The following is a 25,593-nucleotide window of genomic DNA, read 5'->3' as shown; positions in this document are numbered from 1 at the left end:
AATCGCCTGCATTGCGTCGGCGCGTTAAACCCTACAGTCAGTCAATCAATCAGTCAGCCAATCAATCAGTCAGCCAATCAATCAGTCAATCAATCAATCAATCAATCAGTCAGTCAGTCAGTCAGTCAGTCAGTCAGTCAGTCAGTCAATCAATCAATCAGTCAGTCAAATGAAACTAATTGGCGCTATCTTCTCTTCTTCCACCTTGGCCACTGACGTGGGCAGTGGTGGCTGCCTTGTCTTGTAGCAATAAAAACTTCCGGTTTTGATTGAGAGCAAACGTATCGATTGTTGCACCCAGAATGAATGCATGTGAGTTGTTCAGCAGTAGCCAGGTAATGTAGCTTAAGCCGAAGACTTGTCGTGACCTGCCATGCGTCGCTCCCTGGTGGTGTTGCTGCGAGGCTGCTTCCACAACCGCCTGTTGCATGGTCTTTTCTCTAAACAAATATGGCGGAAGCCATGCAAGCGCGCTGTGGCAGAAGTTCATGCACTTTTCAGTCTGGAAAAAATGCATTTAAGCACTTTTTCGATACTGTCAGCCTCAAATGGGTCAATAAAATGTGGACCGCACTTTCAGCGAATTTCGTTAACGCTGGGTCACTTTTCAGAAACATATTATATGAAATGCATGGGTGTCTATGCACGTTCAGCGGGGATCCGGAAATATTTTGTTGCCGTGGGAATTTCATACTTACCGGCTTTCGTTATTGCGGGGTTTGACTGTATTTAGCAAAGTTCAGTTGTTCTTCCTTGGCTGTTGCAAAAGTGGGATATTCGTTGAGCATGATGAAAGAAAAAACTTTTCAAGTAGTCAATTTTTTGAATCGGGACTGCTGTGGGTCGAGCCTTTTCATAAGTCTGCTGAAGGTCGTGCATCATGCAGAAGTAGGAGCAAGTTTCCAAACACGCCTGCAGCCTCGCAGAAACGTACCATATTTTCGTGCCTATAACCCGCCCCTGCATATAACCCGCATCCCCTCTTTCCGTTGACGAATAAAAAAAATATATCCCCGCGTATTATCCACATATATTATACATAAGAGGATGGACAAAATCTACTACTCAAGCAACAATACACATTTGTTAATGCAAAAGAACTTACCTAGCTGACTACGTAACTTGATGACTTGCCGCATGCATTTTTTCAGGTTGGTATGTTGTTGGGCTGTGTGTGCAAAATAAGCACAGTCGATGGGATAACAGTGGCTTAGTCGCTATTACTGCTGTAGGGTCATCACGGCCCAACGGCATTGCGGTGAAGCTGCACCAAAGGAAATAGCTCGCATATAATCCGCACTTCTACTTCCCCCCTGAAATTTTCGCATTTCTGGTGCGGGTTATACGTGCGAAAATACGGTATTCCCGGGCCCACTGATAGAGGGCGCAGTGGTCTCGCAGGGCCTGGTTCCTGTCCCTCAGGTTAGGGGAGGGAGCCTTCCACCGCTGTCACTTGCCTGCTGATTTCTTCACGCGAACCATAGAATTTGCGCAGCGATGGCGCTGCTGTTCTCAGCCGAGTGCCCGTTTATGTATGAGCCGACAGTTGTGGTGTTTCAGCAGGTTTCACACGGGATGGAACTGGGTTTAGTTTTTCATCCCAGTGTAGCATTTGCAAATCCATTCGCAGGATTCCTGTTACAAGTTGGTTAGGGCATAATTCCAAAAGTGTGCATTTATAGGCTCACGCCGCTATTATGCGGACAACGGCTGCATCACAGCGGTAATTGACTGTTTGCACTATTTTGTTCTTACTATTTGTGAACATTTTGGTAGCATCACCAGTTTTCCTGTTGTTTTTGCATAAATCGGTAATTGTGGGCTGAGTTAAAGCTAAGGTTAAATCTCTTTGCCCATGTGTATGCATGCATATGATATACAGTAGCCGACCGATTTTTCAGACTTGGAGCGGAACGAAAAATAGTCCGAATAAAGGAGCAGTCTGAAAAACCCGTGAGTCATTACTCCTATGGGACAACTGGCGGTTCCTCGGGAAAGTCCGGAATATCCAGCAAGTCCGAATTCTTGGAGTCCGAAAAAACAGTCAGCTACTGCATACCTACATGCTTTACATGCACCAACTTGTGTGTAGAATACGAATGCGAAGGATTACGCAGTTTTGGCCTAGCTTGTTATTGTTCATGTTTAAGTATTGCACTGATACCGCAAAGATGCAGACGGAAAAGGTGGCAGGGTAAATTGGCACAGAAACACTGAATTTAAACACTGATCTGCAAGCAGCGATACACCAGGGAGAGCTTGAAAAGCTCAGGTTTGATGCTTATTAGCTGCAGCTACGCATCGGCTATTTATTTACCGTATTTTCTCACGTATAACCCGCACCAAAAATGCAAAAATTTCAGTGGCAAAGTAGGGGGTGCGAATAATACGCGGGGTTTTTCTTCAGTGCAGCTTCACGGCAATGCGCGTTGTGCTGTGAAGATGACCTTGTGTACAACAGTGAGGGCTGCGACTCAAGTTATAGCTCTAGCGAGAGCAGTCACACTGAGTGAATTGCGACTTTCGCCTTCAATTCAGTGTATTCTACTTGCTAAATATACGCTTTTTCTGTCTACATAGTATGTGATGTGTTGAGCAGTAGCTTTGGTGCAGCCTTTTATGTATCAAATGTGCGGTCAATATGCGAGGATTTTTTTTTTTTCCCGGCGGGCTGAAAGGGGGGTGCGGATTATATGCGGGGGCGGGGTATACATGCGAAAATACGGTATTTGTTGTAAGTGCTGACCAACAACACTGGGCCTTTCTCGGATGATGCACCGTGCACGTGAGGATTGTGAGGCATATAAGTAGGCAGCATACAAGGAAGGTTAGTAATCCAAAAATGGGTAAAAATAAATGTGCAGGTATTTACGAAAGTGGAACGTGAACAAAGAAGGTAAAAAATACTGTATTTATTCAAATATAAAGCGAGGCTTTTTTCCAAACTCCGTAGTCTCGAAGTTGTACCCCGCCTTATATTCGAAGCTGAGAAATACACTTTTTTTTTCTTTTTTGAGTCCAAATTGCACCCTCACCTTATAATGTGACCGCCTTGTAATCGAATAAATGCAGTAGTTTTCTGAACTAAAGCTCGGAGGTCATGTGCAGAGTATGCACGAGTTAACACAGACAAGTGTAAGCATGGTGGTCCACTGAGACGCGCAAGAACAGAGGGGAAAGCGCGGGTACAACCACTCCACGACCCGCGGGTTGAATGCTTTGTGCAGAGTGGGCATGGAGACATCCTTCACTCCTTCTGGCTCTCCCTGGCCGAGATGCTGTCGGACGAACTGGCCAAGGCTGCAGCCGGCAAGTGGCCCGTCCCTTGACCCCGTGCATGCATTTTAACTTTCTCCTTATCGTGTTGAAAACGTCAGACACTAAGGAGGAGGTGTGGAGATCTAAAATCTTTGCAGCGTTCCTCTGAGCTTCATTGTTTGTTTGTCTTCGCTCATTCCCCCACATTGCCCTTTTTTTCGTGCTCTAAATGCATTCGCTGTGCCTCTGAAAAGTATATGCTACGTTTATAATGCAAAGCGCAGATGAGTAACTCGGTAGACTCGTCAGCATACTTAGTATAGGCTGACTTTGAGCAGCCGTGTATTTTTGCGGAGGCTCGTCAGACTGACGGGACATTATATTGGATTTTGGAATTCTGGGCATTTTTACAGCTTTGCTGGACTGCTAGATTATGGAACTGGTTCGCTTGATTCAGCTGCAAGGATAGCTTGCCGCATCATTTTACTTTCCCCATTAGCATGGATTTATCCATAGCAAGTTATGCTAGCCTAACTTGTCGTGGTATCAGAAGTATCGGGAAGATTACTTTGGCATGAAGAGGTTTATTTTTGGACGATACGCAACTCCAGTTAATTGAACCGGATGCGGTTCTTCAGAAGGGTTGTTTCATCGCACTTCACTTTATCACTGCCTCTGGGGGGACTGGTGCCATCTAAGAATTTCACGAGGAGGAGGAACATAAAGGCAACATAACGCAACTGCAACAGTTCATCTTGTCCTGCCATTCCTGCTGTGCACTACAGTCGAACCTCGCTATAGCGAACACTGATATAGTGAATTATCGGATATAGCAAGCTAAATACTAAGTTTGTTTTGTCACGCTTCACTTCAATGGCACTTATTCTTTTTATAGTGAAACCAAAACCTCGAGAGCCGCGCGATGTCGGCTATAACGAAGAAATATTTGGTTCCTGCAAGGCTCAAAACTCGACAGCTAGCATAATAAAAGCAAAATTTTAGGGAAGTGAGACAAAACAACCGTTTTTTTAGTAGCTTAAGGCCCTTTATTGCATGGACACTATGAAAAACTTAATTCCGCTCACACTGTGAAGTGTCACCAGGGAAAGGCCACATCCTCCTTCAAGTAAATAAGAACGCAGGCCTGTTTTGCTGAATGAACTTTGTTCTGTTGTAATTTCATTCTCACGTTCCGGTCTGTTTAGTGTGAAAAGCCACAAGGATACAAATAAGGACTACCTCGTTTATAGTGGGTTTGAAGCCTAGAACAATGCGTTTTTTATCTAGAATTGTCGCGCGAGCCAGATTGCTGATTTATTAGAGCTGAATTTTACCTCTACGGTTATAATGAATATCAGATATAACTAATTAATTTACCGCCCCGACACTACTTCGTTATAATGAGGTTTGACTGTATAAGGCTACCTTTGTGTAGGATGGTGTGGATTTTGTAACGAATTAGTGTGTTAGGGGGGGGGGGGGGGGGGGGGCTGTGTGGTTTTTAAACTTGCTCTGCCCAGGGCACAGCAAGTTTTTGTAAGGCATTTGTACCTGCTTTACTTTTAAAAGCCAGGCTGGGTTTTTCCTGCAGTTGTGTGCCAAGTTTGCTCCCTAATGTGAAAGACATCCTAAATGGAATTGAAAGGAATAAGAGGAGTTGGGCCGGACATGTGTTGCGGAGAAGTAACAACTGTTGGGCCACCAGGGCACACAGGACTGAAAGTAAAGGAAGGCAGATAACTCGATTGGGGGATAAGATGGGAAAATTTGGGGACAAAGAATAAACTCATGCTGCACTGGGGGGGGGGGGGTGCAGTTGGAACCAAGTGGGAGAGGCCTTTGTCCTGCAGTAGACATGAAATGGGCAGACGATGAGATTGTGTTCCGGGCCAGTGCAATTGTTGCTGTCCGTTGTGCTATTCGTTGTCCTAGAGAACCATAGAGTTTCATACTAATATATACTAGAAGAAGATATGGCACTGGTGTCTAGGTGAGCTGCACTTCAGTGAGCATGATGTCATATACCGGGTAGAAACATTCCACTTGTTCTTGTCATTACTTGCCAACTAGCTCAAAAATTTCCTGAGGCTGAAAAACAAGAAAACAGCAATACAGTGTAGACCATTTATAGTGTAACTGCTCATAGTGCAGGATTGGATATGATGTGGCTATTTCTGGCCACCGGTAGGCCTCCCATTGAACTCACTGTATAAGAGCACCACTGATAAATGCGGTTGCCGGAAGCACAATATTGTTTATAGTGCGGTTTTTTGCAAGGTCCGCTGACTGACCGGTGCAGATGCGGCATTGTTTTAGGGTCGCAAAAAAGAAAAAGAAGATGGATTCAGCCACTTAGACACAGAAAATAAAAAAAATAGGCACTCTTTTCCTTCACTTCGCGTGTTCCACTTGTGTTCGCGGGATAACCACTACTGCCCTTGCTCTCGGCACACCTCTGAAGATAGCACCCTCTCTTTAGATGTAATAAGTTGTTACGATTACAACGTTGTGCAGATGAGCAACCACCCTCTTCCTTTTTGAACAACTGGAAACAGCGAGCTGAACCACGACGCCAGAGGTTTCCACTACTTGTACGTTGTGCTGATAAGCAACAGCCTTCGGCATTGCGAATGCTAGGCGTGGGTGAAAACAAATCCGGTTCGCGTTCTGATCATGTTGTCTCGCTGGCAAACCAGGCTGCGTCCCTCTCTGCAGCATCCGTTCTAGACGTTGAATGCAGATCTTTTGTAAGGCCATGCAGCAGCGTTGATGCAAAAGAAAAAAAAAACAGATGGAATAAAGGCCGTACCTCTGTTTTTAAGCAGTGTTTCATTTGAGTGATGATAAACAAGCAATGATTGAAAGGTATCTTGTGATATGGTTGGATTCGTGCATGGTTTGTTTATAGTAGTGCGGTACCGCTTATAGTGCGAATTTTCGCGACTCCCGCGGCATAGGTCATAAGCGGTCTGCACTGTATTACTGTAAAGGGATTATATAAATTTGTTTTAATTATACAAAAGAGGAGCTCCAGAAGGTCAGGGGTTATTGGAAGCTTCATGCAAGGCAAACAAGAAAAAGAAAAGCAAGCCTTTTTTGTTGATTTTGGCTTCAGGAGAGAAAGAAAGCCATGTGGCTAGCCAAGCCAAGTGGGAGGGGGAACGTTGCTAGCTGCTGTTGTGGTGCCCACAATGGCGTGCAATTGGCACTGACAGATTTCTCTCTGGTGTGTATTAGCCTGCAACTCTTACGCAGGAGACAGACACCGTGCTGAGAAGACCGTGCTTGCCCTGTTGTGTCTGTCGCAGAGTCCACCTTCCTGCGGCAGGCGTTTGAAGGGGAGTACCCCAAGCTGCTGAGCCTGTTCAACGGTCTCTGGAAGAGGCTGGACCAGATCGAGAACCAGGCTTCTTCCGGCGGGGGCGAAGGGGAGCCCACCGGACACTTTCTGGGGCAGCAGGGGGACTTCAAGTAGGCATTGACTTCATTGAGTAGAGTAGAGACTTCAATGTCACTTTGGGACTTACTGTGGACTACCCGGGAAGCGATTGGGCACTCGTGTTTCATTTATATTTCTGTGGCGTGGGTAATCCTCGCACTACCCACAGACTACCCGCAGTGAGTCTGGGACCGGGAATTGGGGAGGTCCAGTGTGACGGGTCACATTGACGGGGCTGCTTTCCCGCGTGAGAGTTAGTTTGCCGCATCATAATTACAGCGAAACGAGCTTCAGTATGGACAACACCATGACATAATTGACGCGATTGACGTGACCTTGTGCCCACTGAACCTTATGCTGTAAACAAACTTTTGTTTTTCTTTTTTCTTAATATAATAGAGCCTTTGGGTAATGATGCCTTTGGCAACGGAGTGAAAGTAAATTTACATGGAAAGAAAATTTCTTATTTGCAGTGCGGTGTTTGAGACAAAATTATTGCTCCCATGAGGGACCGGGGGCGCCCTCCACACGCAGCATCTTTTGGACTGGCCGCAAAGAGCACATGAGCATCAGAGGCCACCAACAATGCAGGCAGCCGTGGGGTGCAACAGAATGCTTGCCTGTCTATGCGGTTTACTCTGTGTGTTTCGTTATGTTTTCCTTTCTGCCTGCAACTTTTTTTTTTTTTTCCATCTGTGCTCGCTGTGGCAATGAGTGCAGGCTGGAGGAGGCGCTCTGTGGAACCCTAGCTCCCCTGGAGAAGGCCTACCTGTCGAGGTCGGTGTCCCGGCTTCTGGATGCGGTCAACGTGGCTCTGTCGGGAAGCAGCCGGGAGAGCCGACCGTCGCAAGATGACCTGGAGGGCATTCACCGGGCAATCTCCAGGTCAGTGGCTCGCTGTGCACTCTACAGCACTTGTTCTTTGATGTCTCCTGCTGTTCAGTAATATGGGGCTTAGAAACACGTGAGCAATCTTGCTGGCAATGACGCAACCCAATTCAGGATCGTAGCCACTGAGTAAAACTGACTCACTCAGAGGTGTATTGCTGCTACACATCTTTGTTCAGTCGCCGGCCGATTTTTCAGACCCTCAAGGGGGGCCGAGATAGCATCCAGAAAATCGGATTCCGAACCAAAAACTGAAAAAAAAAAACAAATACATGCAAAAAAAGTAACTCTATTTACTCATCAGTATGTTACTGCGGGGCGCCACGTTGCCATACGCATAGGTGAAACGACGATGTAAACAGCACAATAGATCATATGACTGATCACTGACTTCCTCCGTGTGGCTAGCGGGACGGCGTAGCCAGTGGGGCCTGCTATCGAGGTGGTATGCGAGGTCAGCTGACGAGATCTTTGACTCGCGGTTAAAAGAGAAAGTCTGGAAAATAAAATGAGGAGGGCTTTGGAAATCCACAATTTTGGTCGGTTTTATACATTGACTCTATGGCGCACGTGACGGTGTCCAAAAAAATGAAGGAAGTTCACACTAACGTGTAGTAAGACTTGAAGATAGCGAAGTTGTACGCAACCTTCACAACCATCATGAAGGTTGAAGTCCACGACTGCAGCTGATTTACTCCCTTTTCGCTGCCGCAACGACCTCTACTCCATCATTGTTGCTATAGGTGTGAGCTTCTTTCATTTTTTTGGAAGTGATCGTCATTGGACATCACCTTGGAGGGGCATACGCTATGACGTGTCTTTCTCGTTGCGAGGAAGTGTTGCCACGATTACAACAAACGCTGAAGTCTTTTTCCTTTTTCCCTTCCCAATCTTGGCCAATCTCCTCCGTATGTAGGTATGCTTGGCTTGACAAACATGCACTGGGGACACTGGACAGTTGCTGGACACTGGACAGGCCCACACTCACGTGCATGCACTCGGCAATTTCTCGGTATTTTTAAGTACGGACATGAAAAATTACGATTTGCTAAATAGCTTCGCTGTTAAAATTGTTTGGCAAATGTAGTGCGCCATCAGACTGATGCTGGCTAATTGTGGTGTGGGTGTTGTTCCGTGCGTGGTGCAGTGAGCTGCGGGTGTCGGCGGTGGACGCCCGGCTGTGCCGCCTGGTGGCCCGGAACGTGGCCCAGGCGGTGCACCAGCTGTGCGCCCGGTGCGAGCAGCTGGCCTGCCTGGAAGGGTCGGAGGCGCTGCAGGTCAACGGCCCCGCCACCCAGGCCCAGCAGTGCAACGCGGCCCTGCTGCACCTGCTGCACTGCTTCCAGGCGCAGATGGACTCGGTGGGTGTCTTGTCGCAGGGCCCACTTTCTCCCCTTTCCACACACGCACAGAGCAGCTGACCAGAGTGGATATGATAAGGCAAACCTTTTCTGTCTTTTTCCTTTCACGAAAATCTCTCTCTCTTGCTTTGAGCAGGAATTTGCTCATTCGCGCATGCATGACGTCGCTTTGGCATCACGACCTGCTCCTCACTTATTGGGGGATGATGCTAATTGCCAATGTAGGGGGAATGGGTCAGTAAAGGATGGGTTGGTAGTAGAGTAGGATGACCCCCTTCTTTCTTTCCTCTTGAGAGGGATGAGGAGGAGAAGAAATGTGTGACCAAGTAGAGTGAGGAACGGGCTCACGATTCTCCTTTTCCTTGAGGAAGAAAAGTGTCGCGGCAGATTAGAGAAGAGGGAGGGGGGGTGTGTTCATACTTGTTTCCAATAGCCCCCCCCCCCTTTCCTTTTGCTTGGCTCACTGTACTCTGTTTTCTCTTATCTGTCTCTTCCAGAGTGGGATTAACCGTGCCTGCACCTTAATCATGACCTGCTATGCATTTTTTTGCTTAGCCCACTTGCCTCTATCCAAGCTTTGGCTAATGACGTTTTGCAGCTTCATTAAGGGGACACGCGGGTCGAAAAATCGCCATTTTTTTTTAAATATATATATATGTATATATATATTTTTTTTTCACTTGCATTATCATCTTTGACTATCTTTCTTTCATGAAAAACTGTCTTTGAGTGTTAATGAAGTGCAACAAAAAAATGCCCTGTTCATCTCGGGGCTAAAGCCCGTTTGTTATCCTGTGAGGAATATAAATTGCCACAGCAATATCTTTAGTATGAATTTAGGTTTGCAGAATTAATGATACACATTTGCTGCTTCTTTATACCATTATAGTATTCCTTTGTTATCACACAGTGGACACCCACTGCACTAACTATGCTGTGTTGATACCTTTGTGGTTTATGCTAGAAGCCGCCGGGGCTTAACATTTTAATAAAGCCCCTTTTTAGCAGCGGAAGAGCAGTCTGAGTACATGTTGTACCAAACAGAGCAAGACAGATATGCAGTTCGGCTTTTTTTTAATCTTTTTTTCTTCCGAGTGAAGGTTCTTCACTTTGGACCATTGCAACTTGTTAATTTGCCTTAGTGTGACTTCATGAACAAGTTCTCGAGTGAATTTGCGCTCCATTGCTTTCCCCAGTTCCTGTCTGGCAATGCAGTTGAGTCAGCTGAGGCGGCCTCTATAGTCAAAGGGTCTCTAAAGGCAAGTGTGTTTTTGTTTTTTCCTCGCTTAGAGTGTCATTGCTTCTTCTGTGTCATGCTTTCTCATGCCCTTTTTGATTCTGCATGACCCAATTCTGGTTGTAGATAGCAAGTCATGCTGCCGCAACAATTCTTAATGGGCTAAGTTGATCTTGTTGGTGTTGACATTTCAACAGTGTGTCTATTTATATGTACCAGTCAGCTCAAGGGAGGCAGTGCAGATGCAGACTAAACTGCGCAGGCACTATCTTCACCCACATTTGGGTACGTGTGTGTTAGCTAGAAAGGCCAGGAGGCATAATATTTTGGTTGGCAGAATTGTGTACGGGTAACCCTAGCTTGAATTTTTCCCCTCTGTACTTCCGCTGTAGTTGGACAGGCTTCAGATAGAAGGAAATGAATGAGATTGTCTGAGCCTTGCTTCTCCTTCTTTGCTGTCTGCCACAGAAGCAGAGTGTTTCCACATTATTTTCAGACCGTTTTTCTACATCTTCATTCGTCGTCATGCAGCATGAAGTGCAATATTGTGTAGTATACAGTCGACTCTCGAATTGGAATTTTCAGTTTATTGGAAGTGATGTGCTGGTCCTGGCAATTTTGCATGCAATGCAGCGGCAGAAATTGCTCTATCATTCGAAGGTAAACCCCATTATATTAGATAACTGGGAGTTATTTTGAATAAAAAGCATCGCAGTGACCATCATGTCTTGATAAAATTCAAAATTTTAAGCGCCAGAACACTGCCGTGCTCTGCACTATGTCGGCGCCATCACAACTGGGCCAGTACACAGTCTTTAAATCGGTAGGTCAGTTGAGACTAGCACCAGTGCACGCAACTATCCCTTTTCAGTTCCTCAATCCTTTTTTTTTTTTTTTCTTCTCTCCGCACAGCACTGTCTGAGCAGTTTTTGTGGCGGACACTTGAGTCTTGGTCGCGGGTTCGATTCTCGGCCGCGGCGGCCGCTTTTCTTATGGAGGCGAAAAGCAAAAACGCCCGTGTGTACGAAATTTCGGCGCACGTTAAAGATCCCCAGGTGGTCAAAATTAATCCGGAGCCCTCCACTACGGCGCGCCTCATCGCCTACGTTGCGTCGGCGCGTTAAACCCCACAATCAATCAATCACTTGAGTCTTCAAATTTAGTGATGTCCGAACTATCATGGACAGCCATGTCATACACTCCAATGGACCTCTCCCGGGGTACGTCACGCAGCGGCCATGACGTCACGGAAAGCGCACGTGCTGGGTGTGGCCGGGAGGGTGGTTGGCAAAACATTCGGACCGGCGCGTGGGGCGTATGCAGTGAGGCTGCATTAGACGCACGCAAAAGTGGAATTTTTGTTTATGTGTTGGCTTTTTTGATGCCGGTGGGCTGCTGTGCTCTCGGCTACGCAAATCTTGCGAGCAAAAACAGCGGCATCAGACTTTTCGGGTCCCCAAAGAGGTAAATTCGGCGTGTATTGTGGATGCGCGCAATGTGCTGAAGAGGCTGGCAGCCAAAGCAGCGACATGGCCTGCTCTTACTCGTAGCAACATTTCCCATTCTCGAACTTCTGCTGCCCGTGTGTACAAGGTTTTGGCGCACGTTAAAGATCCCCAGGTGGTCAAAATTAATCCGGAGCCCTCCACTACGCCGCGCCTCATCGCCTGCGTTGCGTGGGCGCGTTAAAGCCCTACAATCAGTCAATGAATGAATTGAACTTCGGCTGTTCTCCAAAGCGCAGTAATACCGTCTACATTGGCAGTCCGCGCTGATTCTTGCCATGAAATGATGCTGTTTATCAACCATCTGCTATCATGCAGCACCAGCAGAAATTTGGTCAAGTGAAATAGTGCCGGGGGTAGGGGGCTCACGGAAATTTTCTTGCTGCGAAATATTGTCATGTTTTGAGGAGGTAGAGCACAGTATTAAAAACACAATGAATGCATAACCTGCTTAGGCGACGCGAAATAAATGTTTCGACGAGGGATCGCTATAGCCGCCTGCCGCCAGATCGACAACGACAAGTTTGGTCTTATGGGGGGATCTGTTCAAGACGAACGAAATTCATTGCTTGTAAGTGCAATAAATTTTTACCTTGAACAATTATATTCTGCCTTGAGGATGCGGCAAAACAGAGATGCTGACCGTGCTGAAATGTAGCATCGTGCCTTTGGCGCGAGATGGGCCGCTCACGCGACTCGAAAAAACTCGAAAAATGTGTTTGCCCTAAGCGAACAGACTCAGTGAATGTATTCTTTTGTTGCGGTCTCCCGACGCTTTCGTATTCAGCGGGCGTACAAGGACACTAACTTAAACTATCATGAAATAATGACTACAGAAAATTATTTCAGTGCATGCACTGTCGCAAGCTATGCGCACTAACCATATGTGGCTGCTATGTTACTCACACAATGACGATGAACCGTTTCGCGATTTCACTGGGGGAAAAGGTAGCAAAACAATCGGTCAATCACGTAGAGAACGACATCATCGCAATATTTTTATTGGAATAATTTTTGGCTGTTGCTCTTCATATTTTTGTTTCGTTGCTGCTTATTTTACTTTTTAATCCTTCCATGCTTTACCTTTCCTTTTTCCCTCGACATGAAGTCGTGTGTACGCCACTGTCTCCGGGCGACGCAAAGAGACCAAGAACGGGGATCGTATACGTACGCTGCTTGAGGCACCGCGCTTATATAGCTTAAGCAGACCTCGAAATCAACAATGAATTAGCTTTCCTTGGAATCTATCCGAACACAAAGAATCTTAAAAAAACATTCTTGGAATGCGTAGCAACAGCACCAACCTTCAGAATGACTCATTTAGGCTGTCGCGCACAGATTAACCGAAAGCGTCGCCCTTCAGTTGACCGTACGGTAAACGAAACTGTTGCGGAGGTTGTAGATGCGGAAAGCTACATGGAGGTGCGACGGGCATAGCTAGGATAGCTAGACCGCCACCTGCAATGTGGGCGGCCAGTGACGGCCCGAACCAACGGCACATCGTTCCTTTCGGGCGCCGCGCGGCCAGGCCAGGTCGTCGGAGCAGGCGCGTTCTGCCAACCGCCACCGCACTTCGCCGCCGCGAGCGGCGCCACCTGTCGCGCACGTGCGCTTCGTGACGTCACGTTGTTTACATACAGGGAGAGGTCCATTGGTGACGAAAGTCAAGCCTCCAAACGAAATCAAGAGGGGTGACGTGATGCGGACTAGTAACAACGCTCTCATAGTGATTTTTGTTTAATTGGAATTTCGGTTAATTCAAAAATTTTTGTGGTCCCCGTTGATTTTGTATTAACTCTTTCGCTACGGCCGGAAAATTGACCAATTTTTAGGGGTCCAAGAAAGCTTTTTTTTCCTGCTAAAAAATTGGTTAGGCACTAATTGCAGGAACACAAAATGCAGATCATTTAACGACCTTTCCAATAACACCAGTTTTTTAAAGGTTTTTATACATCATAGTTGTAAAAAAAAATATCAGAATCAAAATTTTTGTCAAGTTGTCGGAAAAAATGATAAGAAGGGAGTTGTGTATATCAAACCACTGGTAGTAGAAAAAAATTAGAATATACATTTTGTAGGGAAACATTTCAAAAACACGCCCTAGGAAAAATGTCGACTTGCACGGAGCAGTTTGTCAGATATAAAAAAAAATGTTAGCACGCACGGTGCTCGTGTCATGCGGTGAAGCCCAACCTCCAATTCAAAATGTGCAATTTTGGGTGGTTCCCTGGAATAAATCTGGCAGTTTGACATTATCAGACGCACCAATTTGCCCCCACATAACGTAAAAACATCTTGTCAATGACTAACTTTGCATTTACAGCAAGCACAATATTTGGGACAAGCACGCGATGCGGGAAAAAAACATGCATGAAGTTGGAAACGGAACGCCGTGGCTGATGCTTGTTGTCGTTCACGGTCAGTTATCTCTCAAAACATAAAGCTGAGCTTTATTCTCATTTTCTTACTCGCAATTGTAGCCTTGCTCTCAAAAATGAGGTACGATGAGCTAGAATCGTGCCCTGCGATCTTTGGCCGAGTAGCAGTTGCGCGATGATACAGATCAGCACAACGAGCCTCCTCTATTGCAGCGCCACCTAACATTTTTCAAATGAAACAGCAGAAAAACTTATCGGAGACTCCGTTCGAATAGACAGTTCAACTAAGCAGCAAGATTAGACACGTGGATATACCCTCGCATGAAAACGAAACTGGAAGGCGAACAGCTGGCAGTGTAAGGCCGGTTTGAAGCGCTGTCCTCGGCGGAACAGCTATCTGGCGACTGGGTGTGATCTTTTGGCTAGCATCTGAAGTTCTTATCACAGAAATCGGGTTAGGGTAAGGGGAAATCAGGAGCGGCGTGCTTTGTTCGAGGAGCACGCGTGCTTTGTTCGAGTCGCGGACGCTCCAGGCGCCATGGCAGGTAGCCTTGAAGTTGGGTAACTGCGTAGTAGCGCTAAATATGAATTTCGCGACGCAGAAACGAAACTGAAACTGTTGTAAACTGTTCGCGAATGGTCCTGGGGTAAGTAGAACTACCACAGTACTTAGAACAACGTGCGCAAAGGCAATAAAACTGCCTAAAATCATAAAGTAGCTTTGCAACCAGGCACTGCTTGACATTTTCAGCCGATTTCTGGGATTATTACTCTCAGAGCGTGAACCTGACGATTGAAAATCGTTTGCTAGTTCCCCATTCACGCCCTGATAGCAAAAAACAAGCGCTGGTGCAGAGTAATTACGAGTTGCACGCATTCTTCGTTGGTAGCCGTGACGCACGATGACCACGCCCCTTTTCCCCACCCAGGTGATTCAAAAGCGTGTCAAAAATCACGTTTCCGTTGCAAAAATGAAAACAAAACTGATTTTAAAAGGCCATTTTCTGATCTAACTCCGAACAGCTTTACTTGTTCGAGAAACGCCTGGAACGCTATGAAAAGGCGCTCCCAAAAGTATCGATCAAATTGATCGATTTTGATAGGCGCGGTAGCGAAAGAGTTAACGGGAGGCGACTGCATATGTACTAAATTCTTTACATGGAATGAAATTGGAATGGTCATATAACATGCTTTCAAATAAATCATCCTTAAGCGGTGGTCTGGTGACCGTTAGTGTTGTCTGAGGCATTTTTGTGGATTGTGAACTCTGATCCTCTCAGAGTTAGATGTTTCTTCCACCAGACTTGGAGTGATGCAAGAAGTTGACTTTGTGATGAATCATGTGCACCATTTTAGCTTTCATTTAATTTTTCCCACAGCATTCACTGTGATGTTGGTTTTTCCCACACAATACCGAACCTATGTAAAGAAGCCCAACATGCGCAAAGTGTATGAAAAGGAAGTCGGCTGCTTGAATTTATAGAGACCATAAGAGCTATTAGGGAGTGGGTGTACTTAGAAATTGGGCGAAGGACTCTGAAGGAACTCAAAAAAGAGAAAACAAATCTTACATGTCTAGTTCGAGCAGTTCACTAAAGTTTCTTAGCAGACCCGTAAAAAGTGTTTTCGTGTCCACTCAACAAACTGCGGCAATGGCTGAGGCTGACGTCATCAGGTTACATGTTTGATTCTCGGAGTGTCTTTTTGGAAGACCGTGCGATCTGGAGGTGCCACAGAGAGCAGCCTTGGCAAAAAGAGAGAAACCGTGATGCGTATCTCTCTTCAACGCGGCCCGCTCAATTGCTCTTTGCAGTCTGTGGAGGCTGTCATCCAGAGCATTGTACAACCCCTGCTTGCTGCCGTCAGTCAGTCTGTCGAGGCCATCATCCTCACCATGCACGAAGAAGACTTCAACACGTGAGGGCCCCTTTATTTTGATCTCTCTTTTTTATTATTATTATTATTAGGTTTCTAGGTTTCAAGCAAAATGCCATCTTGTTCCAAGTCAGTGAGCTTGCTCTGTGTGGCTTGATGCACTGCTCGGCCAATAGTGGCTTTTGCAAAGACACAACTAATGTGGCTTCCTTTTTTTTTTTTTTTGAGTGGGCTTGTGCATATTGCAAAGTAGGAGGGGATTGGATTTAACAACATGTCACTGCTAAGGTAATGGTATGAAAGTACGTGATAGTGTGGTAAGGAGTTTCCCTTTTAATTGGTGAACTCTGAGGAATTCGGCTGTGTGCTCCGTTTCATATGATTTGCTGCTGCAGCTTGGGGTGGTGTTGCTTTCTAAAAAGTGCAAAAATATGTTTTGAACAAAAATGTTCTTCGAAAACTATTGTAAACACGAAATTCTGAACTTTTTGTGTGGTATGAGTGTAGCGAAGTACAAAGAAGATACTGTTGTTTTATTTGTGATGCATAATTTTTTCATCTGACTTTATTTCATGTTATAAAGCTATAGTTGGTGCAATAGGTTTAAGCAAACCAATTTGTCGAATAATGAGCTAAGATTAGAAATGTATGATTGTAGCCGGAAACATGTCTTTTTCCATATTAGCATGCTTGTTTTCAAAACAAGGCGACAAACTGCAACTATCATTATAAGGCCATGATAATTTGGTGGTTGCATGGCTAGTACATAGTGAAGTGTCAGAATATGGGAATTCGATGGCTCACAAAGAGTAATTAATGGGTAAAAAAAAGGAGTTAAAAGGACCTGAAAAGGTGTCATCTGGTGTAATAAAGGGAGTTAAAAGGGTGTCAAAAGGGTGTCATTTTTCTGCTCCCACACAGGCCTGCGGTGGAGCGCATGGCGACCCCCGACGCCCCGTGCTCGCTGTACATGCGCGAGTTGCAACAGTTCCTGTCCCACTGCCAGAACGACTTCTTCTCTGCCTGGCCACCCGCCCCTGCTGTCACCCAGGGGTGAGTGAGAAAATGGATCGCCTCGACAGGGCTACCAGCTAACTCTCTGTTCACTGTCTTGACTGCTGCATCAAAGCAAATGGTGTACTGCATGTGTTGGGAAGCTTTTGGGCTGTGCACAAACCACGTCAGTCTAGTGCATGGGTGTTTTGACTCCCTTTTCTTTTGAAAGCCTGGGCACAAACGTTTGGACGCAGGGTGCGTGACCTGGCGTCACGTTCCCTGGAGCTGCTGGTGCGCCACGCAAGCCTCGTGCGCCCGCTGTCCGAGGGCGGCAAGATGCGGCTGGCCGCCGACTTTGCCCAAATGGAGATGGCGCTGGCGCCCCTGGGGCAGCCCCTTGCTGATCTTGGGCGACCCTACAAGGTGAGGCCTCCTTCCGTGCTCGCTCTGGAAGGTAGTACGGCACTTTGCCACTTTCGGGGCCAAGAGTGTGTGCGCGTCAGTCGTATGTTGTGTGAGTGCACCAAACAAACCACAGGAGGTTGATGGCTTGTCCCATGAAGTTGGGCACTGAAGTTCCAGGGCTTTGCTGTGGACAGATATAGATGTTAGAGCATTAGAGCAGGTCAAACTGTTTGAAGGTATGCAACAATTTCTTGTGTGGTGGTGTTCTTGATTGTAGCCGGAAACATGTCTTTTTTCATATTAGCGTGCCTGTTTTCAAAACAAGGTGACAAACTGTCCAACTATCATTATAAGGCCATGATAATTTGGTGGTTGCATGGCCAAGGATAGGGGAACGGAGGTGTTGTCAGAGTCCAGTATTATTGCTTTTTAACTACTTCTGTCCTGGGGCGTCTTGACTCTTCATAAGGTTGAAAGACTGTAAGCTAACCCCTTTGCTCGTGCGCAAGTGGGGTCATTTCGCGATTGTAGGGAAGTATGCAGAGCAGATTTACTTATAAACTTGCCAAGCCAAGAGTACAATTGACAAGGCAAGAAGGCATTGGGATTTGCCTTTTGCAGTTGCCTGAGAGAAGGGATAGGAAGAGTGCAGCAGTCGGTCACCGTGGTTTAGTCACCACGGTTACCGAAGCTGCATTTGGCCACCGTTGCCTTAGCAGCATTTGGCCACCGTCGCCTTAGCCACAGTAGCAGATCAAGGCAAGGAATTTAACGGCATACACGCGCATGTGCGTACAGGTGCTGAGGGCTCTGCGACCGCTGCTGTTCCAAAGTCCCCAGCATGTGGCCCAGTCCCCCATGCTGGGCGAGGTGGTGCCCCACTCTCTGGTGCTGCACTTCCTCTTCGCCAAGGCACCGCCCGAACTCCGGTCGCCCTACGAGGTACGTCTCTTTTCAGCGAGGGGGGACAGTCGCCCTTGAAGCACACTGGGAGCTTTTAGAGTAAGGTGCTTTACACGTGTGGGTGATCTGTTGTAAGGCAACAGCTGTGGAACAGCACATTTGTTCGTATCTCTCCACTGACCAGTCAGGGCGTGTTGAAATGGAGACTTCACTTTGCAGCTCATGAGCCTGAGTACATGATAGGTGTAACATTGAGGGACAAGAAGAGAGCGGAGTGGGCTAGGGAACAGACGCGTGTTAAGGACATATTAGTGGAAATTAAGAGGAAGAAATGGGTGTGGGCAGGGAACGTAATGCAGAGGCAAGATAACCGTTGGTCATTAAGGGTAACAGAGTGGAACCCCAGAGAAGGCTAGCGTGGCAGGGGGTGGCAGTAAGTTAGGTGGGCAGATGAGATCAAAAAGTTTGCGGGGACAAATTGGTTGCAGCTAGCACAGGACCAGAATAAATAGAGATCCATGGGAGAGGCCTTTGCCCTGCAGTGGGCGTTGATATGATGATGACGATGATTAGCCTGAACACAGGGGCTGTCTGCTTTGCTAACAGGCGTTACTGTTGTTGCTACGCTCGTTTACAGGCACAGTAGGAAGATCCTATGGTGGTTGGGAAACGGTTCTGTTGCCATTCCTAATTTGTAGCCAACTGTGGTCCTGACATTGAAAAGCAGGGCTAATAGAAATTTTATGCGTCTTTGATGGTAATGCAAAGCATTGCTGATAGCAGCTGACGTTGCTAAAAAAATCTTTTGCAGGCTGCGTCGTGGTCTCGCAGCCGCTATTCAAAATGGCTGGACGAGCACACGTCCGAAAAGGAGCGCCTTGTCCTTGTGCGGTGAGTGAACGAGAACTGGTCGCTGCCTTTTGTTTCGGGTGAGCTTGGTACAGTGTGAACGAGTCACTTTTAGGTACACAGAAGCCCACAGGCCTTAAATATTTTAATGTTGGTTGACTGCTCCCTGCCTGCTTGCTTATCTGTTGAGCGGAAATGGTGTTAGCAGGGGGCTGGCTGGGCTTCAAGGTAAGACAGCTTGCAGTGATCGGAGTATAGGTGAATTGCAAGGGATCCTGGCGTAAAAGGCATATCTTGCTTGTTTTTTCTTACCATTTGGCTTGTGCAATTTAGCTAAAGTGTGAGGGACCCACGCTGCCTGAATAGGAAAACTATTTGCTCGAACAGTGTGCACTCATGGAACGTGTCATTTCAAGTGCAATGAAATGGTATTTGTGGTTGCAACGTACAATTTTAGCGAAAACTATAATGCAGTTACATTTGATTTAGTTTTGGTAATCGTTGTTTGCTGGCACTGACAAGTCAGTTAACATTCCTGCCGAGGCAGTCAAGCTTGAGTTCTGGACAGCTGCCTAAAAGTGCATCAGCTAAATTTTTAACAATAACAAAAGATAGAGTGACGAATTAGTCCGCATGGAAAAGACAGGAGGAGGTTGTTGGAGCTAAATGTCAAAATTTTGTACTGAAGAAAAGGACGATACAGCATAGACCATTTATAACGTAACTGCTTATGGTGCGCGACTGGATATAACGCGGGTTTTTGTGACCACCGGTTTGCTCCCCGTAGAACTTGGTGTATAAGCATACCGCTTAAAACGTGCTTGGCCGAAGTGCAACACTGTTCATAGTGCGGTTTTTTGGCGGGCCTGCTGATCGACCGGTGCAGCTGGGGCATCGTTTAATGGTCGCGAGAAAAAAAAAAATACGGAAGCAGCTAGCTGACAGCGCACACTCCCTGCTCTCTTCTTAACTTTGACACACAGAAGAAAATCGGCATTCTTTAGTTCGTGTATTCTGTTTGTACTCACGTGATAACCACAGCTGTCCTTGCTTGACGCATCTCAAAAGGTAGTGAGCTCCACCCCCACCCACCCCCTGCGCGGTAAGTTGTTTCTATTCGAACATTGTGCAGATAAGCAGCTGCTATTTCCCTTTTTTAACATCTGGAGATAACAAGCCGCAATGCCAGAGGTTTCCGCTACCTGTTGTAGCCTTTACTGATAAGCAACCGTCTTCGGCGTCGCGAATGCAAACTGGGGGAAAAAAATCCCACGTGCGTTCATGGATGCTAATAAATGCAGTCGTGCTTCCTCAAAACCCAGACACAAAGGAAGTTAAAGCCGCACTTGCGGTTTGTAAGACCCAGCGGCAGCTTCCAAGACCCTGCAGCAGTGGCTGATGTGGGAAAAAAAAAAAGGTGAAATAAAAATCGTGCCTTTGTTTTTAAGAGTCCTTCATTTGAGTGATGATAAACAAAGAATGATTGAAAGGTTGGTAGCGATGTGGTTGGGACCGCGCATGTTTTGTTTATACAGTCGAACACGGATATATCGAACACGGGTATATCGAATTATTGTCTATATCGAACTCATAAATTATCCCCTTGAAAATTCTGTGTAAAAGTATAGGAATTCGTACGTTTATATCGAACCGTATTTTTCCCAATATCGGGTATATCGAATGCCGCTGGAGCTGGTAGGTGCTCTTCGGTGGTCGCTGCACCCCCGATTGAGGTTGAGGAGGATGTGGAGGAATGCGCGGGCATGGCAAAGGTCGGGTACAGGAGGCGACTCCTCGATAGGCTTTTGATGAACTTCCGCGTGGGCACCGAGCTTAAGGTTGACCTGCTGGGAGCCATACATATGATGACAAGTGCTTGGAACGGTGTGAAGAAGGAGACCGTGGCCAACTGCTTCCGGAAGGCAGGCTTTGTGACGGCCGAACTTTCCGAAGCTTGCGAAGACGGCGACGACGACGACGAGTGCATGGGCGACACGTTTCGTGAGTTGTCGTCCCTTTTCCCGGCTGCTGTTCCAGCCGGAGTGTCTGCCGACGACTTCGTGAACGCTGACACCAATTTTCAGGATGTTTCGAGCCTCGGTGACGAGGATATTGTAGCTGCGGTCACAGGAACCCAGGCCAATAGCTCGAGTGGTGAAGATCGTCCAGACGAGGAGGCGGCTACACGATCGTACTCCGCGGGTGAAGTGGCCACTGCGTTCAGCTTGATTCGCCGTTGTTGCGGCGACATGGAAGGAACTGGGCTGTCGCACCTGGACGGCCTCGAGAAGATTGAGACATGCGTCTTTAATTTCATTTCCAGGACGAAGAAGCAGGCCAAGATCAGCGATTTTTTTTTTTCACGGAAATAAAGCGTCCTGTTGCGTCGTGAGTGCGGAATTAGTTGTCATTCTTGAATGCGCCCATCGGTATGTGATCGTTCGCCATAGGTGAGGTCTCAGAGCCCATATTTTTTATATCGAATTTTTCATATATCGAACTATTTTGCGATCCCCTTGGAGTTCGGTATATCCGTGTTCGACTGTAGCGCGGTACCACTAATAGTAGTGGATTTTAAGTTCGAAGTGAATAGAGATTTTGGCTGAATATTTTCGAATTGATTCATATCGGTTAGTTGCCATTCAAAGATCTTGACTGCAGAATGGCAGGCAAAATAATAATGAGTGTGTGCATGTCTCGAGTAGACTAATTATTGGAAGTACGACCACGTAACATATTTACTCGGCTCTAACGTGCCCTCAGTTTTAACATGCACCTATTTTTCGCAAAAGCTTTTGCAGGAAATGCAAAAGATTTTTTTTTTACAGGACAAGCCATTTATGGGTAGAATACTTTCACTTATTATTGCACTAAAAGCAATGAGGCCGCCCGCATAGGGATTGCCTTTCAAAACTCAAGTTGCGAAACTAAAAAAAAAAAATCCCCCAAAAAAATGTACAATGAGAGGCTGCTATACGAGCAGCAATTCGCTGCACAGTATGCTGCATGCCCTTCTTCCTCTAATGGGGAATATGGGGGAAAAAAAAGCATGAGCATGCTATCTTCTGTTTCTCTATAAAAAGGGGCAGATCTCTATAAATGCTCTATAAGATCTCTATGATTTCTCCATGAAAATGGGCATATAAAAAGTGGAAGATCTACCCGCTAGATCTTCTTTTGAACTTTAATCCCACAAAAGCCCTTGCAGGGCCTTGCGGAGCCCATCTAATCGGCTGCACGCGACCTTTGCGACTTCCTGATAACACGCCCGCACCCACCACCGACCGGAAGGCTGGAACTGCCTCCCATGCTCATATCTTCATTTTCTGCATGCTATTTGTTTTTATCAGAAACTCTTTTTTCTAACTTAGTGTCTGGACGTGGCTGTGGCGAAAGGGGTGCTGGCAGCCAGGGCACCAAGACTGGCCAAGTTGGCACCGGCATGTATGGGTGTATATGAATGCGGATGGGCATCGTTGCTCAGTATCATTTGCTTGTTGTTGAGCAAAGCTGAGGAAATGACCGCGCTTCCTATATTTTGAAGATCCCACCGTTACATTAGTACAGTGTTTCCGACCGTGCGAGTCTAGTTTTGATTTTATAAGTGGCGCCACGCTGATTTTTATGCAGTAAACAAACTCACGGTCACGAGTTTGCCGACACTTTGAAAATCACGAATATTACGACTGCTGTGGAAACAAATATTGAATTGTGTAATATTCAAACTACTATTCGAATATTAGCACAACACTGCCAAGTGCAGTTTTGCCAAAACACATAGCTCTCTTTTCGGTACTCAAAAAACATACCTGACTCAGGGGGAATACAGTCGGGGCGACTTTCAATTCTTAACCCTTTGAGGGTCCAGTTTTTTTGCCAAATGAGACCCCCCAGGGTAGTTCTTTTTTTAATTGCTGATTTAAATTATTAGGACAAGTCTATTTTTAGAAAAAATTGTCGTAATTCTTTTAGGGTGACCATAAAGTGACAAAAAGATTGTTTGTGCTGTTTCATACACGTGATTTATTCATGAGTAACACAAGAAAAATTCTAAAAAGTTTTGCGGGTGCAAGAAAGGGGGAAAAGCGCAAGAAGCGCATCAGTTTCACGGGCGCAAGAAGCGGGAAGCACTTTGATCCGCTTCCCAGCGGATTTGGATCCGGGCGGATCCGCTGCGTGCCCGCGCATGACCGGATGCACAAGCGATAGCCGGCACACTCCTGTAGCAAAGCATAAAGAAGAAAAAGAAGAGCCATTGGTGCAAGAAAGAAATTTTACGTATTTCCGCATTGCGGCAGCACATGCCAAGCAAGAGAAATGATTGAAGAGGCGTGCTTTTTAGACGTACAAGCGATGACCTACACGTACGTAATTGGCCATTTTGAAGGTGTTTGCAGGGGATGCACATGTATGTCATTGAGCCTGAAAGGATTAATTTTTTAGAGTTGGGTTCATTCACATAGTGTGCGACCACCACTATAAACGAGCAATCGTGGGAAGCTTTGTTTATAACGAAAATGGCTGGTGCTCTCCAACTGTTCGCGAAGCTTGCATTTTAGGATCTATTTCTCGGAAAATAACACCGGTAACAATAGTTCCCCCCGCTTCCCCCCCCCCCCCCCCTTTTTTTTTGCAAATGCTTGCCGTTTTTTTTCCATGGGACTAGCTAAGCCTTTTTAATATTACTGCACATAATGCACGAAAATGGAATTGGTGGGATATTAAGTCCCGAAAAGTTTATGCCCATAGACCAAGCCTGGTTTTTTATTTGATTTCACAAAGACCGAGAGATCGCAGCCACCTCTGTGGCTTTTGCACATAACCCAAAATGTGGCCTTTGCGCGAAATTACAGTGCAAAGGAGTGGTATCCTTCAAAATTTGTTTGAAGTTCACTTTTTGTTGAATGCCCTGTATGCAAGTAACTACGAGTTTACTTAGCGCATGTGACGATTACGGGAATCGGTGACTTTGAAGTTTTTGCTTGCTTGCTGTTGTTGCAGTGGTGCACATGTGACGATTATGGGAATCGGTGACTTTGAAGTTTTTGCTCGCTTGCTGTTGTTGCAGTGGTGCAATGGAGTCCTACGTGCAGACGGTACGTCAGAGACAAGGCAAGGAATTTGCACCCATCTACCCAATCATGAAGGAGATCCTGCAGAACGCCATGGAGCTGGAGAGGCTCTGATGATGGCTTCCTGTCGGGCCAGCAAACTGTTCAAAGGGAGGGAAGTGGGGTGGGGTAGAATTGCTGGGTTTTCCTGTGATCAGCATGAAAGCACTGTTGGGATAGTTTTTCAAGCATGCCTCGCAGAAAGTGAGGCTGCAAACTTCAGGGGCGTTCAGGATAGCGAGCTATTTTAGTTGATACAAGTTCTTTTTGTTGTCAGTTTATCACAATGTCTTTGGGAGCTTATCTGGCATGTCTGCTAATCGCATGAGATGAGTTTTGCAATAAATGCTCGTTTGCTCATATCCCACAAGACTGGAAAGGAGTAAAAATGACCTGATTATATTTGATTTCAAATTACTCGGTTGGTGATAGTGAATGGGAAAGGCTTACATGCGCTATAGTGGCAGGTTGATCTGTGCAAATTTTCAAGTTTACAATCGTCAACTCGACATGCTTGTGCTGTAACTTGTTTCAATTGCCGCTTGATCCATACATTGCCTGAGACATTTCAAACCTAGCTTGGTGTTTCTGGAAGTCCTTTTTTTTTTTGGTCAAAAAAATGCTAAAAGTACTTCGAATGATGTAAATAATGTGCTCTTCCAGATGAGACATTTGCCCTTTTTGGCTAATTTATGCAGATTGATGTAAGATATAGTGCAGAGATTGGGCAGTTCGAGCTGGGATTTATTAACTCCGTCAGCTCCGTTCTGACCAAAGTCTGTAGATGGAGTTTCAATAAATGAATATTTTCTATATTTTCCCCTGTCTCTTCTGTGTTTCATTGTTTCAACACTCACATCAAGGACCGTGACCATCATGTGGCCTTGCCAAGCACTACGTCAGAAGGGTGACTAAAGATGATGAAGAATGACATGCGCTGTGATGTCTCCCAATTTGGGACCCCACATTGATAAAGTGCAAGTGTTCCTGCCAAACACTTCTGAGTGCAGCCATAGTGTGTCTCCCTTTGCATAACAGATTGAATAAACTTAATTTATTCAGGCTTTGACAGCCAAGTGTGCAAAGGCGTTATGTCCTGTCTCATTTTTTCAACACGTGGTGCTGGCATTAAAACGTGTTCACTAGCAAGCACACAAGCCACTCAGGCTAAGATAAGCCTGCCACAAAAACCATTTAAAAGCCCATTAATCGTGACTGTATTGCAAAGCACCTCTTTGTTGACACGACAGACACAAGTGCAACATTGTCCGCCCTGGAGACCTGGTTGGTTGTTGAACCAGTTTGGTTTAACAGTCTCGCGACGTGATGTTGCAAACTGCATATGCACTTCACTTTTTGCTTTAATTAAATGTCTGTTCCTTTTTCCA

General features: G+C 46.1%; 1 protein-coding gene across 1 annotated transcript in view; it reads left to right on the top strand.

Annotated features, from left to right (window-relative positions):
- The window catches only part of Fws (Conserved oligomeric Golgi complex subunit 5 four way stop), a 36,109-nt gene extending 11,086 nt beyond the window's left edge, over positions 1-25,023 (top strand). Inside the window, exons 9-19 of the mRNA XM_077690710.1 lie at positions 3,228-3,309; positions 6,567-6,729; positions 7,418-7,582; positions 8,733-8,946; positions 10,143-10,205; positions 15,880-15,983; positions 16,863-16,994; positions 17,192-17,360; positions 18,141-18,284; positions 19,057-19,136; positions 24,163-25,023. Coding sequence (XP_077546836.1) covers positions 3,228-3,309; positions 6,567-6,729; positions 7,418-7,582; positions 8,733-8,946; positions 10,143-10,205; positions 15,880-15,983; positions 16,863-16,994; positions 17,192-17,360; positions 18,141-18,284; positions 19,057-19,136; positions 24,163-24,280 — 1,434 coding nt within the window. The 3' untranslated portion in view covers positions 24,281-25,023. The remainder of the gene's footprint in view (positions 1-3,227; positions 3,310-6,566; positions 6,730-7,417; positions 7,583-8,732; positions 8,947-10,142; positions 10,206-15,879; positions 15,984-16,862; positions 16,995-17,191; positions 17,361-18,140; positions 18,285-19,056; positions 19,137-24,162) is intronic.
- Positions 25,024-25,593: the final 570 nt, after the last annotated feature.

Source organism: Haemaphysalis longicornis, unplaced genomic scaffold (assembly GCF_048455015.1).
Source record: "Haemaphysalis longicornis isolate Haplotype H1 unplaced genomic scaffold, Haemaphysalis longicornis Haplotype H1 scaffold_10, whole genome shotgun sequence".
In the NCBI taxonomy this organism is placed as follows: Eukaryota; Metazoa; Arthropoda; class Arachnida; order Ixodida; family Ixodidae; genus Haemaphysalis; species Haemaphysalis longicornis.
The sequence above is the reverse complement of the archived record's forward strand: the minus strand, read 5'-3'. Positions and strand labels throughout refer to the sequence as shown.